Raw genomic sequence first — 17,561 nt, 5'->3', positions numbered from 1 at the left:
TTCAAACTACAAGAAAGAATATTCCACCTAAACATTAGGAAGAACTTCCTGACAGTAAGAGCTGTTCGGCAGTGGAATTTGCTACCAAGGAGTGTGGTGGAGTCTCCTTCTTTGGAGGTCTTTAAGCAGAGGCTTGACAGGCATGTCAAGGATGCTTTGATGGTGTTTCCTGCTTGGCAGGGGGTTGGACTGGATGACCCTTGTGGTCCCATCCAACTCTATGATTCTATGGAATGCTAAAGAGTGGGAGGCAACAGATGGTGAAATAGAGAAGCCTTTCACACAGGTGTTTAGAGGAATGAAACAGTCAAATGATGGAGCTGTGATGTCGGAGGAGTGGAATGAAGCCATGGATGGAGAGATAAGACCACCTGAGCTGGCAGAGATAAGAGAGAAAGGGCTCTGTACATCTTGGAGAGAATTTAGAGGAAAAGCCTATCAAACAAACATCTGCTCCCCTTCTCTTGCTTCTGCATCATCAGCTTCCTTTGGACCAGCATTGGATAGATGAGAGGGAGGCAGCTTGTTTTCAGGCTGCATGGATTATGGTTTTCTTCCTGCTTCTCTATAGACTCAATTCCACAGGGACATGAAACAGAGAACTCCCACCCCCCCCCCACCAGTCATTAGACTGGATCTCCCATCGCCCCAACCACTGGCCATGCTGCTCAGTCATTTTTCCTCCCAATGCTAGGCTTTGCCCTAAAAAGCAACTTATAAATATGTGTAATAATAATTGGGGCCAACCCCAGCAAAAGAGGTCTCACAGCAAAGAGAAATCATCAAGGCACAGCATGTAACCAAAGATATTTCCTTTATTGCACATGACAAAAGCCCCACACCATTGTCATGGCAGGGTCCCGTCACCTTTGGAAGTCTGGCTGCACCAAGGAGAGAAATGTAATTGGGGCAAAGCAGCCAGATCCGTACCCTCCCAAATAAGGGCTCATCCTTATGCCTGGCTGGGAGAGAGGAGGGCAACTCAAGGTGTTCAGGGCATGCTGGGAACAGGGTCACAACACAGACTTCAAGGCCACACATAGGCCCTGGGAAGAGACCAAGGAGTGGGCATTACAGAAGGTGAAAGACAGACCCCCCCAACTAGGCTAGTTTTCCTTCGAGCCAGGAGGCGGCACAGTTGTTCTTTATGGAACTTGCAAGAGGACCTACCAGCCTAGCTGACCAGCCCTCTCTACCCTCCTCTCTGGGCCCTGCAGTCATGAGTGCTCCCTGCTGCATAATATGAGCTCTCTCCCCTCCTGGGTCCACAATAAGGCAAAGGCAGCTCTTTGGGGGAAGGCAAAGACTCACAATCACCTGAGAGAAGGAGGCAGCTTAACAGCTCGGGGAAATGCCCCCAGAGCCTCTGCTCAGGCCACAGGGCGATGGGTGGGAGGCTGGCAAGGCAGGGTCCCAGGCAGGCACCAGCCCTTGAGATTGGCTTGAGCTGCCAGGGGCAGTTGAAGGAGCTGCAGAGAAAAGGCTGAGGGCAGCGGCAGCAGCAGGTGCTCCATGCACAGAGGGATAGGGAAGGGGGCCACTGCCCCAGCAACCTATTTATTGGGGGTAACAGCACTGAATGTAGGATACAGAAAGGGCTCGTCCCCCAACGGGCAGAGGGGCCGCTTCCTGGGTGTGCACCGCTGCCTCCCGCCTGGTTCAGCCCATCAAACGGACAGCAGACGACTGGCTTTTTCAGCAAGGCTGGAGTGGAGACAAAGAATGACCACACGGTGGGTGGGGAGCTGGGAGGCTCCTGGCCTGCTGGGCAGACCTGGGCTTCAGCGGCAAGTCAAAGGTGGAGGCTGCCCCTCACTTTGTGGTCTGCAGGCGGAACAGTGAGTTGGCACATCCTGCTGCCAGCAGCAACGGGAGAGCGGGGACCCAAAGCTCACGCCCAGCTCCTGAGCCCTGGGCCTCGACTAGTGCCCAGAGACCATGGCCAGGGCCCAGTCTCTGATGGCCACGGTGGTGTCTTGCAGGTACGTCCAAGAGGCATGGCTGAGGCTGGTCATGTGTTTCCGCAAGCACTCCCAGGACCCTTCGCCACTAGAGGAGAGAGCAGAAGGTGAGCATGCATGCTCTAGGCCTCCTGGGTTACTTTGGGACATGCCTCCCCCCCCAAAGGAACCTGAAGTAGGTTCCCCCTCCCCATTCTGTGTTCTTCTATTCCTACTTCTCTTCTGCGGTCAAACAGCCCCTGCTGTCTGCTTTGTGTGGCACCAAGGATTCTGTGCGCAGACCATACTCACTTGCAGGAATCCACCCAGAGTTTCCAGGCCCCCTCCAGGGACCCAGCAAGATAGTCCACAGCAGGCAGGAAGTAGTTCCGCATGAGGAAGAGCAGCAGCTCCTTGAGGTATTCCGCCCCGTGCAGCAGGGAATCTGGAACCCGGGTCTGGAGCTGGCAGGGAAGACGAGGTGGCTCAGCCAGGCTCAAGTGCCAATCCTGCCCTTGCTAGGCAGAGAATCTGTGGCTGGCCAGACACACCCGAGAAACTGGAACACTCCTAGCTAGAGGGTGGGCAGGGCCCAGATCCTCGATTACTGACAGGCCACAGTTCCTTTTGATTCATATGCCAAAGAGAACAGGGTGGCCATCAGCCGATGGGGAACCCTAAGCACAGGTCCAGATCCCCTTAAGGAACTTACAGGAAAATAGGACCCAGGGCTGGGGTGGGGAAGAGAAAGGCAGGCAGGGAGCAACATTTGGCTCCTCTGCAAAGGGCCAATTCCCCGGAAGCTCAGGTCAAGGGCCTTCGGCTGCCACTGCCGCCGCCTCCTCACGGCTTCTGCCCGTTCTTGCTGCACATTGGAGTGGCGGATACCTGTGCCGCTGTATTTCCTCAGCGGCACTGCCCACATGCACAGAACCGGGGCCTGTTGACCCAGGTGAATGGGCCAGTGCAGAGGGTACCTGGCAGTGAACTGGCTTTCCCACCCTCCAGCTTGGCCGATAAATGGTTGATGGCCTAGAGGGGTTAAAACCAGACCAAAACAAAGACATCGCTTGACAGTTCACAGCCCGGCTGCCTGGCACATTCTCTGCACAGAACTCCGCCTTGCCTGGTCTGCCGCTGACCCCCTTAAGAGTGGGGGCATCTAGTCAAGCTTCCCTTTTGGGAAGTCCACCGTCAGGGCCTGCATCTCACCGCCACCTTCAACAGCCCCTCTCTGCTGATGCCCGCCTCTCTCCTTTGACACCCCAACACATCTCACCTTCCCTGCCTCCAGCGAGCAAGCAGGGGCCCAGCCCCACCCTTACCCATTCGATGAACCTGGGGAGGTTGTCACTGAGCCAGGTGAGCTGAGCAGAGCACTTCCCAGAGATGTAGGCGGCTGCTTCCTTTGTCTTTGCCCACACCAGCTCCAGGTTGGGTCCCAGCACGGTGGCCACACGAGAGTAGTAGAGAGGCATGTTTGCTTCCAGCCAGCTGTAAGGAACAAGGGGCGGCAGCCGGGTGAGACCTTGGCAACCGGCTCCCTCCCAAGGGCCGCCCAGAGGGAGAGCGCTCGTCTGCGTTGGTCCCCCTTGAAGGGAGGGGGCCTCCCAGGGGGCCTCCCCGCTGACAGAGCCAACGCGAGCCACTGACCTGTACCCTTCCGCAGAGAAGTGGGAAACTCTGCTCCAGGCTTGCTGGGATGCGGAGAGGATGCCGGAAGAGCGGAGCACCTGAGCCGAGGCAGAAGCTGGAAAACACAACAGATCAGTCCAGTTCTCCCTTTTTAAAAGGGGAAATTCCCCTATGCTGACTAGGCTTCCTCGCGAGAAAAGGGAGAACTTGACAGCTATGCAACAGATGCTCCCCTGAGTGGGCTGCTGACGCAGCGGGGGCATGTGCCTCCCTTTCCTCCAGGGGCAGGGCCTCACCTTCAAAGGAGCCGTGAGTCCTGATGTCATGCATTAGGAACCCCGCAGTGAATACCAAGGCGACCAGCAGCAGCCGAGCCCAAGGAAGGCCACTGGCTTTCATCTTCAGCAGCAGGTTCTGAAGGGGAAACGCAGAGAGAGGAAACAGGTAGCAGAATCTCTAGGATGCAGATGGCTAGCCCACCTGGTCCCCGACCCACCCACCCCCAAGGATGGAGATTATTCTGGATCCTTTGCTGTCGCTGGATGGCCTCAGTGATCCAGAGTGCCTTCCATCGGTGGCCCAGCTGCGCCCCCATCCGGACAGGGACAACCTAACTTCTGTTGTCTATGCCCTGGCAACCTCCACGTTAGATTACTGCAATGCGTTATACGTAGGGCTGCCTCTGAAGACAGTTCGGAGCCTTCAGCTAGTGCAGAATTGGACAGCCTGGTTGCTCACCGGGGCAAGACGGTTGGAGCATATTGCACCAATCCTGGTCCAACTGCACTGGCTGTCAATTCAAAGTGCTGGTTTTGACGTATAAAGTCTTAAATGGCTCAGGACAGCAATACCTCATTGCCCATTCCTGGGGAACTACAAATGTGCAGGAGTGGGGAAAGGGTTAATAGGCTGACCAATTAGAAGCTGGAGGCGGAGCTTAGGGGTTTTAAAATCCCAGCCTAGAGGCAGTGGAAGCCACTTTAGAGTTGGGAGTTTAGAGTTGGCAGATGGGAAGGGTGGTTGGTACGTAGTTGGTGGTGGTTGGTGTGTGGGACTTGGTGGTGGTGAGGCAGAGTGGTGAGAGTGAAATTACGACAGAGTTGAGATCGAAAGTAACGTGTAACAGTGTAACTAATACCTGAAGCTTGTTGGTATTTAAAATAAACACTTGTTTCTTTTTACAGGTAGGTAGCCGTGTTGGTCTGAGTCGAAGCAAAATAAGAAAATTCCTTCAGTAGCACCTTAAAGACCAACTAAGTTTATATTTTGGTATGAGCTTTCGTGTGCATGCACACTTCTTCAGATACGGCATCTGAAGAAGTGTGCATGCACACGAAAGCTCATACCAAAATATAAACTTAGTTGGTCTTTAAGGTGCTACTGAAGGAATTTTCTTATTTTACTTGTTTCTTTGTTTAACTTAAAATCATGACTGTGACTCAGTGATTTACCAGGGAGATCCTGGTTGGTGGCAGCGGAACAGTGGGGGCACAGGGTCAACAGTCTGTGAAACGACTGGGGGCCCTGTGTGATCGCCAATCGACTCTCTCCATATGAACCGGACCCTGAGATCATCCTGTGAGGCCCTTCTTTGGGTAATTTCTTCAAGGAAGGTCCAGAGGGCAGCAACACAAGAAAGGGCCTTTTCTGCAGTGGCTTCCCATTTGTGGAATGCTCCCCCCAGGGATGTTCAGCTGGTGCCTTCATTATACACCAGGAAAAACATTCCTTTCTAACCAGGCCTTTGGCTGACTAACACCCGACACCCTTTGAAATGTGTTGTGGGAGGGGGGATTTGGGGTTTGTTTTTGTTCCTGTTTTTATTGTGTATTTTGTGTCTTTACACTATAATTTTATGTGTGAACTGCTCTGAGATCTACAGATGAAGGGAGGTATACAAATTGAATAAATAATAATACCTTGCATGCAGCTCTGCAAGCAGCAACATCCTGTTCGCTGTTTGGTCCTTTCATGGTCAGTTCCTCGTTTGTGACTTTGAACGAATGAACTGTTTCCTGTAAAGATTTCCGCACCTGGAAGAGAGACGGCCCATGAACACTCTCACAAAGCCACAAGGCCACATTGGGGTGGTTGCAACCCTACAGAAGCAGCAGGAATGGGGCTGGGGGGTGCTGAAGGGCCAGGCAGCCAGATGCTCCGCTGCCCTCCCCACTCCCCTCACCCATCAAGGGTCTTGCCTCTCTGCACCCCACCCTTGAGCCCAGGGTGGATAAAAAGCAATGATTTTTTTTAAAAAAGCATATATTTTTAAATTTAAATCGGATTTTTAAAATAAAATGCTTTTGGAGGAAAAAACTTTTTAAAGATAGTTTTCTATTTAAGTTACATTTTAATCCAAAGGTTATACATCAGGAAATAAGGATTTGTTTTAAGTTTTTCGTGTGTGCTAAATAAGTTTTTTTTATTTTTTAAATTGTTTAACCACATCAGTTAACAAACATGGATACATATGCTATAATGTTATTGTTTTAGTTAAGTAAATTGTTTAAATTGTTATTAAGGAAATGTTTATTTTCCTCCTTCCAATAAAGCACAGCAGAAAAGTTGTCTAAATATAAACAGTTAACTTATTAAACCTCACAATAATTTTGTAATTATCTGTCTATGTATTTCTAATAGTATAACCAAATCAGTAATTTTAGATAGAATTTTAAAAACTACTCTGAAAAGTTATTATTCCAAAAATGAAACCTTCATCTGGTTGTAAATATTAAGATTACACCAGCAAGAAAAAAATATGATTTAAATCAAGTCTTACTGACTAGTGATTTAAATCGTGGTTCGAATGGATTTAAAGCACACCCACCCTGCTTGAGCCCCCCTCAAGCCAGATGGGCACCTCCACCCAGGCCCTGCTCTGAACCAGATGCTCCAAACTATGGAGAATGTGAGCAGCAGCATCCCTTTTCAGAGTTTAAACTCATCCTGTCCATGCAGCTCCTGGGGGACAGCAAACCTCAGAAGCAAGCAGAGCTAGCAGGAAGCACAAGCTGTGATGAGCTGGCACGACTGAACCTTAGCCATGGAGCAGCCTTTGGGGATGGACTGCTACCTAGCCCTGGCCTGCTCTGGTCTGGGTCAGACAGGCAGGCCATTAATTCACCCGTACAAACTACTGCTTCAAGCAAGAGGCAGTCCAAAGAGCAGGAGCCACAAACCTTTTTGGAAGTGCTGTCCCAGGTCTGCAGAAAGTGATTCAGGAGCAGGCTGGGGAAACAAAGCAAAGACATCAGCCGGAGGGTCTCTGCAGAGCCTAACCTGTTGCATGCACCTTCCCAAAGAGACAGCCCCCTGCTCTCCCTGCGAAACAGGGAAGGCTCCTCCACTCCCAGGCTCTGGGACTTTGCGTCGTTTGAGCAACCACGAGGGCTTGAAGCACAGCCTTTTCCAAAAAGTTCAAGTGGACGTTCCACCACCACGATTGTAGGCAGGATTGGTATCCTGCAGGCTTCCAAACCGTCCAGCAGGGCACGCGGTGGGGAAGCGGGCCTGCCAAGTCTCACCTTGACTGTGGGAGGTGTTTGATGTACAGCTGCCTCCAGACATTGAAGCTGAGGGGATCCAGGCGGAGGCCCTCGGCCAGGCAGTTGAGCAGCTGCACAGGACGAAAGCAGAATTGGTCCCAGGAGTCTAGCGGCCAAACAGCAGCAGCAGCAGCAGCCACAGGACTGAAGACTTCAAGATAGCATGACATCTATGACATTCCTGGTGCCCCCCCTTATCATAGCTGCCAAGTTTTCCCTTTTCTCGCGAGGAAGCCTATTCAGCATAAGGGAAAATCCCTTTAAAAAAGGGATAACTTGGCAGCTATGCCCCTTATTGATCCCAGGTGGGGCCTCCCCTCTTTCTGGAACTGCCTTCATGCCACCTTTTGGGTGAGCTCTCCTTCCTATTCTGGCTCTCAGTACTGCATTAGGAGGCCCAAAGAGATTCTTACCCATCTAATGGTTCCAGACAGAGAGAAAGGAGACGTTAGTTCAAAGCAGTGGGGTTGGGTGCCACAGTGTGTGTGTGTGTGTGTGTGTGTCTATCTGAAAGCATCATTTGGAGAGGGAAAGAGCCACTCATCAGCCAGAGTCAGCAATGCACCTGCCTTGAACTGCCCTAGGCATGAATTCAATGATACTGTGGCCCTGCTAAAAGCAGCTGCAGTCAACCGCATGGATGAATTATATTTGCAAAAATTGGCACCTAAACAATAGCCATGGTTCCGAAGCTAAAACAGGTTTTCCTTGTTTTTAGATCCTTAATAGGGCATTTAATTCCTCCAGAAGAGATTGGAAATTCAAGGTTGCCACATTAGTTGCAAACAGAACTAGTTTGCTTGCATTCTAGTCTCTCGGGGGCTGAGGGAGGGTCCTGCACCTTTGCAGTCTACCCGGATTCCGACCCACACTCCCTCCTTCCATCCCGTTCTTTTGCAAGGGGGAGAGAAAGGGAAATGGAAGAGAGACGAGCCAGGAAAGACCTGGGGCTGAGCCTCCCAAGGAGGGTCCAGCAGACATCCCCTTCTATTTCATAGAGAGGGAGAGAGACATGCCCAGTTTATCAGAAGAACTGCACTGGAGGAAATTGAGACACAAAATAGATCCTCTGACTCAACAAACCGGGGGCACCTTTTGATCCAGAGGTTTTAAACTGCTCAGTCTAGCTCAGTTGTTGTCTAAAGGTGGCAGCCCCACTAGATGCTCGAGGAAGCCCCCCCCCTTCTGCCCCCCTCCTCACCTCTTTCTGCATATCAAGGGGGCAGCTGGGCAGGGCTCTGGAGAGGAAGGAAGGGAAGTAGGTGTGCAGGGTGGTCTCAGGCTTAGCCCCAAAGGCCAGGACTTTCAGGCGGGGATACAACTGGCGCAGCTGCTCCTGCAGGCTGGGGAGAAAGAATGCTTGCTGCATATGAACTGCTGTATTTTTTACATGTGCACACATAGTCTTGCCTGGATTTTATATAAATGGTTGTATCTGTTAATACTGTCCTAAACTATACAGGGAATACATTTGCATCCTCTGGAAGACATGCACAGCTTGCACAGTTACTGTTGGGGGCCTGAGCCCAACATTTTATTTTAGATTTGGCTTGAAACAGTTCGGTAACCTGTTGTGTAAACTAGAAGTGTCGATTTGAAAGCTATTAAAATATCAGAATTGAACTCTAACCATAACACCAGTTGAATTCTATGCTAACAGCGAGGTTTTTAAAATGCTGCCTAAACTACCAAGGTGAGGAAAGGAAACTTGCTCAGATGTGAGGCAGTCTACAGAAAGGCTTTTCTTTATCTCCATGTTATTTACTTCATGTAAGAATTGCTTCCTAGGAAACATCTCAAAGCAATTTCAAGTAAAAATAAATAAATGCATGCCCAGGAAGGAAGGAAGGAAGATGCCCTTCTGCTGGGGGAGGGGGCCTAGACACTCCAAAGTAGGCCCAACACCCCCCTCAGTCTCCCCAGTAATGGGACGGGGCTCTAACTCTTCCCATACATGCACTGTGTGCCAGTCTCCCTTTAGGTGCCATACCTGGGGGATAGAGAGTTGTTGGGCATGAAGGCAAAGTCCATGAGAGGGAAGAAGTCTTTGGGTCCTATCATACCAAAGCCTTTGGTCAAGTTGGGATGCATCCTGCCAAAGAAAAAGCAACGCCTGTCAGCTGGGGGGGAAAGCCACTCCCACTTCATTACAAACTCCACCTCCGCTCCCCATGCTGGAACAAGGGCCTCTACAGGCCTACCTCGAAGGGCTATACTGCAGGAAAACCAAACCTGCCCTGGTTGTGCCCACCATCCCTGGCTGACGTCCTCTTGCTGTTGAACCCAGGAGCACCGCAGGCTGCTCCTTCCAGAGGAGTGCAAACATGAGAACCCAGGGCATGCAACACCGCTGCCTTTTTGGATTCAGCTTCAGTTTATTGGCCCACACCCAACCTATCTGAACCTCCAAGCATTGGTCTGACTCCTTAACTGCCTCTCCTGATTCTGATGGAACCGAGAGATAGAGCTGAGTGTTATCTGCATATTGAGGACACTTTGCTCCAAATCTCCTGACGACAGCTCCCAGAGGCTTCAGAGAGATGTCGAATAGCATGGGGGACAACTTGGAACCCTGCTGAGTAAACAAACAAACAAACAAACAAGGACATTGCAACTCACATCAGCAGCCGATCCAGGTAGGCAATGGCATACGGGGAGAGAGATTTGATTCCCAGAACAGGGAACATAATGCCGAGCCACACTGTGGAGAAAAGAGTTGGAAGAGCAACACCATTACATTTCTGCCCTTGCCTTCGTTCTAGGATAGCGCTCAGGGCAGCACACAAGGGGCCGCTGAGCTTCAGAAAGGCAGCTGCTCCATGTGCCTTCAGGCCATGCAACATGCGCTTGAGCCACACCGCCAGAGGGCCTAGAGCAGGGTGAGAAAAGGGCATCACCGTTCAGCGGGCTGGAGCAGCTCCTTCTAGCTCCTGATCAGCCCTTTCCCCCCCATATCGTTTTTATTAAATCTCCCAAAAATATTGAAAAGTGTTTATCGTCATATACACTTTTTCAAACAAAAAACGAAGTTGCTGCCGTCCTCACCTTTAAGTCCTTCTTTAAGATCAGCAAGTCCAGCTTGACCCAAGGCCCACATGATGGTGAGACATTTGGCCGGACGGCTTTGATGGGAGCTCAGCAGCTCAAGATACTGAAGTGGGAAAGGGAAAGACTGCAGGATTAAAGCGCAACCCTCGGCACAGAGCCCAGTGGGAAAGGGTGCCAAAGCGGCAATGCTCCTTTGCAAGCAGCTGGAGCCCTCTAGCACAGAACATCAGCTCCTGACTTCTCTGGGATGTGAGATGTGAGGGACTGAAGCTGGGACTCCCAGCACAGGGAAAGGGGGGTTGGGGGGGAGGGAGGGGCCCTGTTTCATGTGCATGCAGGGCCAAAGTATGCTTTCCTATTCCGCAGGTGATAGCCTTCACTTTTACTACCTGTCTCAGTAAAATTATACCAGGGACTTTGGGAAACACTGGTACCTTGGAGAGGGACAGAGGGCTGCCTCTCCAGGTTGGACGGGGCAACTGCAGCTACCCACCTTACACAAGTCCATGGTGGCGACTTTAGGCCTGTCCATCAGCATGGCCTGAATGCAAATCCTGTAGCCATGCAGGGAGTCCCCTGAAAGACAAGGATGGCGAGGAAGACTGTGAGGGCCCTTCAGGCAGGGCGTTTCAGCTGGGGCCCAGAGCCCTTGCGCGCCGCAGGCCCCATCACACACTGGGCTCCTGGCAAATCTATGCGGCTGCTGTGGGATCAGAGCGGGAGGAGAGGAACATGCGTGTCCCCCTGGTGTCCCACTTTACTCAATACAATACAGAGTGGCAGAAGCAACAGCTTTAGAGCCAACAGTCCTTGCTGTGGCCCCCAATCCTCTTCCAAGAAATGGCCCAATCCCCTCTTGAAGTCCCCCATAAGAACACAGCCAGCACCATGCTTGTTCACTAATGCAGCCAAACCTTTGTTCCTTCACTGGTCCCCCCCCCCCTTGTCCTCCCTTTCCCCTTGCTCTGACTTTAATTTGCTGCCTCTCTCACCCAACCTCTGGCTGCTCTCGCTGGCCCACGGAACTGCAGGGCTGGGACCCCACAAGTCATCTTGTCCAACCCCCTACAATGTAGGTATCGCAGCTGGAACCTCTTTCCCCCTTGGGGTCCCCTCAGGTCTCCACCCCACACGCCCCTGCCCTGCCGCTCCCCATCTTTTAATAGGTAAAGGGGCCCCTGACCATCAGGTCCAGTCGTGTCCGACTCTGGGGTTGCGACGCTCATCTCGCTCTATAGGCCAAGGGAGCCGGCGTTTGTCCGCAGACAGCTTCCGGGTCATGTGGCCAGCATGACAAAGCTGCTTCTGGGGAACCAGAGCAGCGCACGGAAACTCCGTTTACCTTCCCGCCGGAGCGGTCCCTATTTATCTACTTGCACTAAGTCACAGCTTCACCAGAGGCTTTTCACCTCCTTGCTGCACCCTTTAGGATAACAGCATTAAGTATTAGGTGGGTGTGAAATCGGGTTTGTTCACAACCTCAGTGGGCAGCCCTGGTCACTTTTAGCGCCACTTCCAGCACATAAACTGCCTTGAGCTACATGCAGCACCCACCAGGGCCCTGCGTACAAGTGCAGTACTACCTCTAGTTGCGGACACAATCCGTTCCGGGGTGCCGTTCGCACCCCGAAAAGTCCGCAACTAGAGCTGTGCCTCTGCACACAGAACGTTTATGTGCATGTGTGAAGCGTGCAGAAGAACACTTCTGCGCATGCGGCAAAACCTGGAAGTATACACTTCCGGGTTTGCCGCGTTCGCAACCCGAAAAGCTGCAATGTGAAGCCAACGCAACAAGAGGTATGACCGTACTTTGGCTCAACTGCTCTCTGTCCTCAAGGGAGCATATGTGGCAGAACCTTTGACCCAACGGCTGGTTTACTGGGCTGCACTTCACACTCACCAGGAGTCTTGTCCAGCTCTTGCAACATTGTGTAAATACAGTGGTCAAAGAAAAGCTCCAGGACACCCGCCGATTTCGACAGCAAGGACTTGATGGTGCTCCTCAGCTCTTTGTTCACAAGGCAGTAGGGATAGTCTGCAGCCAAAAGTAAGGGGGCAGTGTGAAGGAAGGGCTAGAGTTCGTTAGCCCTCACTGCTGCAACAACTTTCCCATGGGTAAAGCACAGGTGGGAAGCCACATCCCTAAACAGCAGAGGAGTCCAAAACTGCAGCTTCAGCAGACTCTTGGGGAGCCCCAGTTCAGAATTCTACCTTGGCAACACAAGGAGAACGTGGAGGGAAATGTGCAGAGGTGACTGGCCTGCCCTGCGAGAACCAAACAAGGCACAGCTGCTTCTTCACCAGCGCAATGCCAGAAGCGAAGGTGGGAGGCAATGCTGAAGCCAACCTGCCAGAGCTCTAAAGCTGACCCCAATTCAAATATTGATGAGTCTGCCAAGGGCTCCTGGGTTTTGGAGCAGAGATGCATTCTGATCAGGAGGACGAGTATAAGAAAAGGAAATAAGCAACCACCAAAGTCTGCCAGACCCCAGCCCAGGATGCTGCCCAACTGCCAAAGCCAGCCTCTTCTCATTAACTCCCAACATCCACGTCCCTGTGGAGTTGGAAAGAGCATCTGGATCTTGTGGCCTCTGCCCTGCTGCCAAACGTCACTGGGAAACGCTGAAGACAAAGGCAGCATTGTGAAGCCACACCGGGAGCATTCGGCACCTGACACCCTTCCCAAGCAAAAGCAGCAGGCTCTGCCCATAACACCCTTGCTTGGGTTCCAGCTCCTTGGCATACTGGCAGGAAAGAGAGGAGCTGCTTCTCACCCTCCCTTGGGTCAGAAAAGGTTCAGAAAGGCATTTCGAGCAGAAACTGATCATGCCGTGGTTATGAGACTTGCTTCTCTAAGCACAAGCTCAGAGGGAATGGCTGGGAGGAGACCTCGCCTCTCTCTGCCCAGGCCAAACCAGGCAGCCAAGCCCACATTCCTCTGTGTGACAGAGTGCAGGAGACATCATCAGCAACCCTGAGAATTTTATCTTCTTTTAAAAGGAGTAAGAAAGAAACCACCAGTGTCTTTTCAGGTATATGAAGAATTGAGACTCTGGTTTAGAATTCCAGGGTTTACAACCCATACAACCCTCTCCTTGGCTCAGAAAACTCTGCCGCTGGTGTCACAGCTGCACAAAAATGTCAGGTATTACTTGTGTTTCTGCAGTCCTCCAAAAACAGAGAACAACTTTCCAAATTCTGAAGAACAAGATTCCTAGCAAAACCATACAAATCAACGCAGCATTCAAATGGCGGCAATTTCCCACCCAATTTACAAGCTTGAAGTTTTCTAATTGCAGAATTCAAAATCTTGCCGACAGGAGCTCACTCACGTTTCTCTTGTGATCACTGATCTAGAAAGTCTGAATGTTGTGCAAGCAGCTGCCAAGGCCCCAAATCAAGCCCCCAGCAGGACAGGTGCTCTGAGTGTTCAAGCGAGCAAGATGGCCTCTCTCTCTCTCTCTCTCAACTGATAGAAAGGCCCTTTCCAAGGCCACACTTACCGTGAGGGTGCTGGCTGAGGGTGGGGTCGCTCTTTGGGGCTTGCAGCTTGTAGTTCAGATACCCAGCCAGGTCTTTGACCCACACAGACGGATTCTCTGGGAACATGCTCAAGCTTTTGTCCAGCTCCTTCTGGAGTTCTGACAAATCCAGCTGGGGGAGGGGAAGAGTTAGCTGAGCTGCTGCAAAGGGACGATCCGCCACTCCCCACTTTAGCAGGGCGCATTTGGGCTGTTTCTGGAACCGCCCTCTAAGTGAACCTATTCCGCAAACGGAAGTGGCTGCCTGTGACGGATTGGCCTGGTGGGCAAAAGAACTCCAGGGTGCAGAGAGTTAAACCCCAACCTCCTGGATAAATGACACATTCCATTCCTGAGAGGCGGGACTGCCAGGGTTTTAAAAGGAATGGGAGGGAGTTAATTTGAGAGAGAGGGGTGTGCGAGCGAGGGAGAGGTGGATAGGCAGTTGGCAGTTGGGAGTTAGGGAGTTGGTAGAGAGTAGAGTGTTAAAGTGGGATGCAGGAGCTGTATGAAGAAAACTGTGTTAAATAAAAAGAAGATATGTGCTTTTAAGAACCAAAGAAACTCATGTTTATAAGTTAGATAATAAAGTTAAATGTGCTTAAACGTTCACTGACTCGGCAGTGTCTCAGTACCTACAGAGGTGTGACAAAGAGGGGAGAGCAAAGCTTTCCTGGGGAAGAGGAAACTGTTTGCTGTTTCTCCTGTCATACAAAGGGCTGGTTAGCGAAGCCGAAGGAGCCACATAGTTGCCTAAGGGAGAGGCACACTGTAGCAGTAGGGATCCCAGGGAGGGAGACCCCACTGGTGGCCATAGGTTTCGAACGCAGAGCCTGAGGTACTCTGGAGACAAGTCCAATTTGGACTCTGGAGGTTTTTTTTTTTTCCTCCTGTTTGTGGAGAAGCACAGGGAGAGCCTCTGAGGTTAAAGCAGTGAGGTGGGGGATCCATCACAGCCCCTCAGCCAAGGAGTCCCACCTTAACTCCACTGGCCCCCAAGGGAAAGAGGAAACTGTCTTATCCTGTCTGTCCATCTGGCCCAGGACTACCCACCCTCTTTGGCAGACGCTCTCCAGGGTCTTGGGCAGAGAAAGATGTTTGACATCACAGAGCACCTGATCATTTAGCCTGAGGTGTCAAGGATTAAACTTTCAGCATGCAGGAGACCCATGGTTCCTTCATGGGTCAGTCAAATGACTGGACCCTGCCTCTCCTTTAGAGGTCACGACTGATCAGCCAAAGGCTCTTTCTCCAGCATCCCATCCATGTGCCAAGTGGAGAGCCTATTAAATGTTCAGAAGGACTCTGAGTCCCTAGAGCACAGCTTCCTTCCTTCCTTCCTTCTGCAGCTTAAAGCTGGTCCCTAGTCTACATGAACAAAAGATGCATTTTCTGTACTTCACCTTCCAAATTCTAGGAAAAGACACAGAAAGAAGGCAACACATTTCCAGCTCATATACTAAGGAATGAGAAAATGAACCTATGCTGCCAATTCTCGTAAGAGACCGATATGAAATAAGCAGCACAAAGATGGCACACAAAAAGCTACCACACTATTTCACGTTCTAAATCTAATGTTAATGATCCAAAAATAGAGAGAAAAATGTACAAAAACTGTTACAGAAGCCACAAACAGGCAATGCATACAAATTTTGTCCAAAAGGAAATGTCAGTCTTTAGAATTCCTTAAGCCAGGCTCCTGAAGATATCAACGAAGGTAAAGTTGATCAAACGACGTGTCAACGGTATTGCGCACAAGAGTTAGACAGGGTGCCGGCGTTTGTCACCTGTTTCGCTCATGAAGAGTTTCGGGCTTCATCAGTAAATTCTCTCTCAGGGTTTTGATATATTTGTACACATACAAATTCACATGTTACATCTCGTCTTGGCTTAAGATACGTTAAATTTCTTTCTTCAGAAAATTCTCCCTTAAAGTTTTAGTATATATACATTCAACCTCAAGTTCTTTCTTGGCTTAAGCATATCGTTGATATCTACAGGAGCCTGGCTTAAAGACTGAAATTTCCTTTTGGACAAAATTTGTATGTGTTGCCTGTTTGTGGCTTCTGTAAGAGTATTTGTACATTTTTCTCTCTATCTTTGGATCATTAACATTAGATTTAGAATGTGGAATAGTGTGGTAGCTTTTTGCGTGCCGTCTTTGTGCTGCTTATTTCATATCAGTCTCATATATTAAGGAAGGCAAAGTTTAGGACGCCCGCCTCCAAAATAAAAAAATACAGGAGTTGCCTTTTTAGACGAACGCAATCCATTCCATGGAGGTGTTCGTAAATGGAGGCATTCGCTCCCCGAAGGCACGCTTTTGTGTGTGCACGAAGCGCCGATAGAGCAGTTCTGCGCACGCTGCGCAGATTGCGTCTGTGCATCCGACGCCGCGGAACCCGGATGTAAACACTTCCGGGTCTGCAGCGTTCGTAAACGGGACTGTTTGTAAACCGAGGTACCACTGTATTACTCTTTATTCTGAAGCTAAAGGCTGTGCATTAGAGAGACACCAGCATCAATGCAAAGGCTGGCAAAAGGCACAGACCCTTCATGGAAACGGTTCAAAGAACAGTCCTAGATACATGGGACGGGGAGGAGACTTTTATGCACGTATTGACAACTTGTGGTCTCTTCTAAAGTTCCTTTCTCTAGCTAGGTGAAATATTCACCTCAGGGGGCAAACCCACGGGCAGTACTGTATAGCAATTCTGGATACTTTTAGCTGACACAAATCAAGAAGCCCTGGCACAGGACAGCCCCGCTGGCCCGGCTGGATGGAGCGGAGAGCTCTGAGGCGGAGGAGGACGGGAGCATCTCCGCCTGCCTCGCCCTAGTCCAGGCATAGGCAAACTCGGCCCTCCAGCTGTTTTGGGACTACAATTCCCATCATCCCTGACCACTGGTCCTGCTAGCTAGGGATGATGGGAGTTGTAGTCCCAAAACATTTGGAGGGCCGAGTTTGCCTATGGCTGCCCTGGGCAGACCTCGCCTTGGGCAGAGAAGAGGTTCAGGAAGGGGGCTGGGTGCCCATCGCCCACCCGGTGCAGCTTGTCCTGCCCCCCCCTCGGGTCCCCCGGGGCTTCTCCGCAGCTGTCATCCCGGGCAGGCAGGCAGCAGCGCCCGCAGATCCCCCCGTTCCCGCGAGCCACTCACCGCCTTGAGCGCGTCCTCCAGGCTGCGGAAGCGGCCCTGCTTGGGCGCCGGGTCCCCGCCGGCCGGAGCCTTCTTAGCGCTCTTGCCGCCGCCTGGGGCCTTCCTGGACAGCGGAGGAGGCGGAACCTCATCCTTGCTCTGCTGCTGCCGCCGCCGCCCAACCGCCGCCGCCGCCGCCTTCTCCAGGACCAGGAGGGTCTCCGGCGCGGTCGAGGGAGCTGCGGGCCCAGAGCAGAGAAAGCCGTCACAGGCCGAACGCGCAGCCGCCCCGCCCCGCCCCCCGCCCCGGGGTAGACTGCCGCGGGCCAGGGAGGCTCGACGACTACTCACCGGCCGCCGCGGCCCCCAGCGCCTTCCGCCCCGAAGGGCCCCCTCTGCCGCCGCCGCCGCCTCCCGCGGCGCCCCTCCGGCCGGGCTTCCCCACCACCTCCCAGCGCCCCAGCGCCGCCGCCGCCGCCGCCATCCCGCCCAACCACCTCAGCCGCCTCACACCGAGCGGCCCGCGGGAGCAGCGGCCGGCGCGCAGGCGCGAGGAGGAGGGGCCGCGCGGCTCCCCGAGGCGCCGATTGGCCGCGGAGGCGCCCGCCTCGCGCCCGCACGCTCTGCCACGTCCCCTGCCGAGCCCGCCTCCTGCGCCCACGTGACACCGCAGGCCTCCTGGCCCGGCCGCGGGGTTATGTCCTTCGCCGCTAGGGGCGCTCTGCCCGCGTCTC

General features: G+C 52.1%; 1 protein-coding gene across 1 annotated transcript; it reads right to left on the bottom strand.

Annotated features, from left to right (window-relative positions):
• Positions 1 to 797: 797 nt before the first annotated feature.
• On the bottom strand, positions 798 to 17,351 carry TMEM214 (transmembrane protein 214). The gene is made up of 17 exons (XM_035110278.3): positions 17,179 to 17,351; positions 16,849 to 17,066; positions 13,672 to 13,822; positions 12,069 to 12,203; positions 10,662 to 10,744; positions 10,166 to 10,271; positions 9,740 to 9,821; positions 9,111 to 9,212; positions 8,322 to 8,463; positions 7,100 to 7,191; positions 6,755 to 6,803; positions 5,495 to 5,608; positions 3,872 to 3,989; positions 3,594 to 3,690; positions 3,266 to 3,434; positions 2,253 to 2,404; positions 798 to 2,049 (listed from the first exon to the last, which is right to left on the bottom strand). The coding sequence occupies exons 1-17, from the start codon at positions 17,309 to 17,311 to the stop codon at positions 1,923 to 1,925; spliced, it is 2,070 nt and encodes a 689-aa protein (XP_034966169.3). The 5' UTR covers positions 17,312 to 17,351; the 3' UTR covers positions 798 to 1,922.
• Positions 17,352 to 17,561: the final 210 nt, after the last annotated feature.

Source organism: Zootoca vivipara, chromosome 3 (genome assembly GCF_965207765.1).
Source record: "Zootoca vivipara chromosome 3, rZooViv2.hap1.1, whole genome shotgun sequence".
Taxonomy (NCBI): Eukaryota; Metazoa; Chordata; class Lepidosauria; order Squamata; family Lacertidae; genus Zootoca; species Zootoca vivipara.
This window is presented reverse-complemented; position numbering and strand designations above follow the sequence as displayed.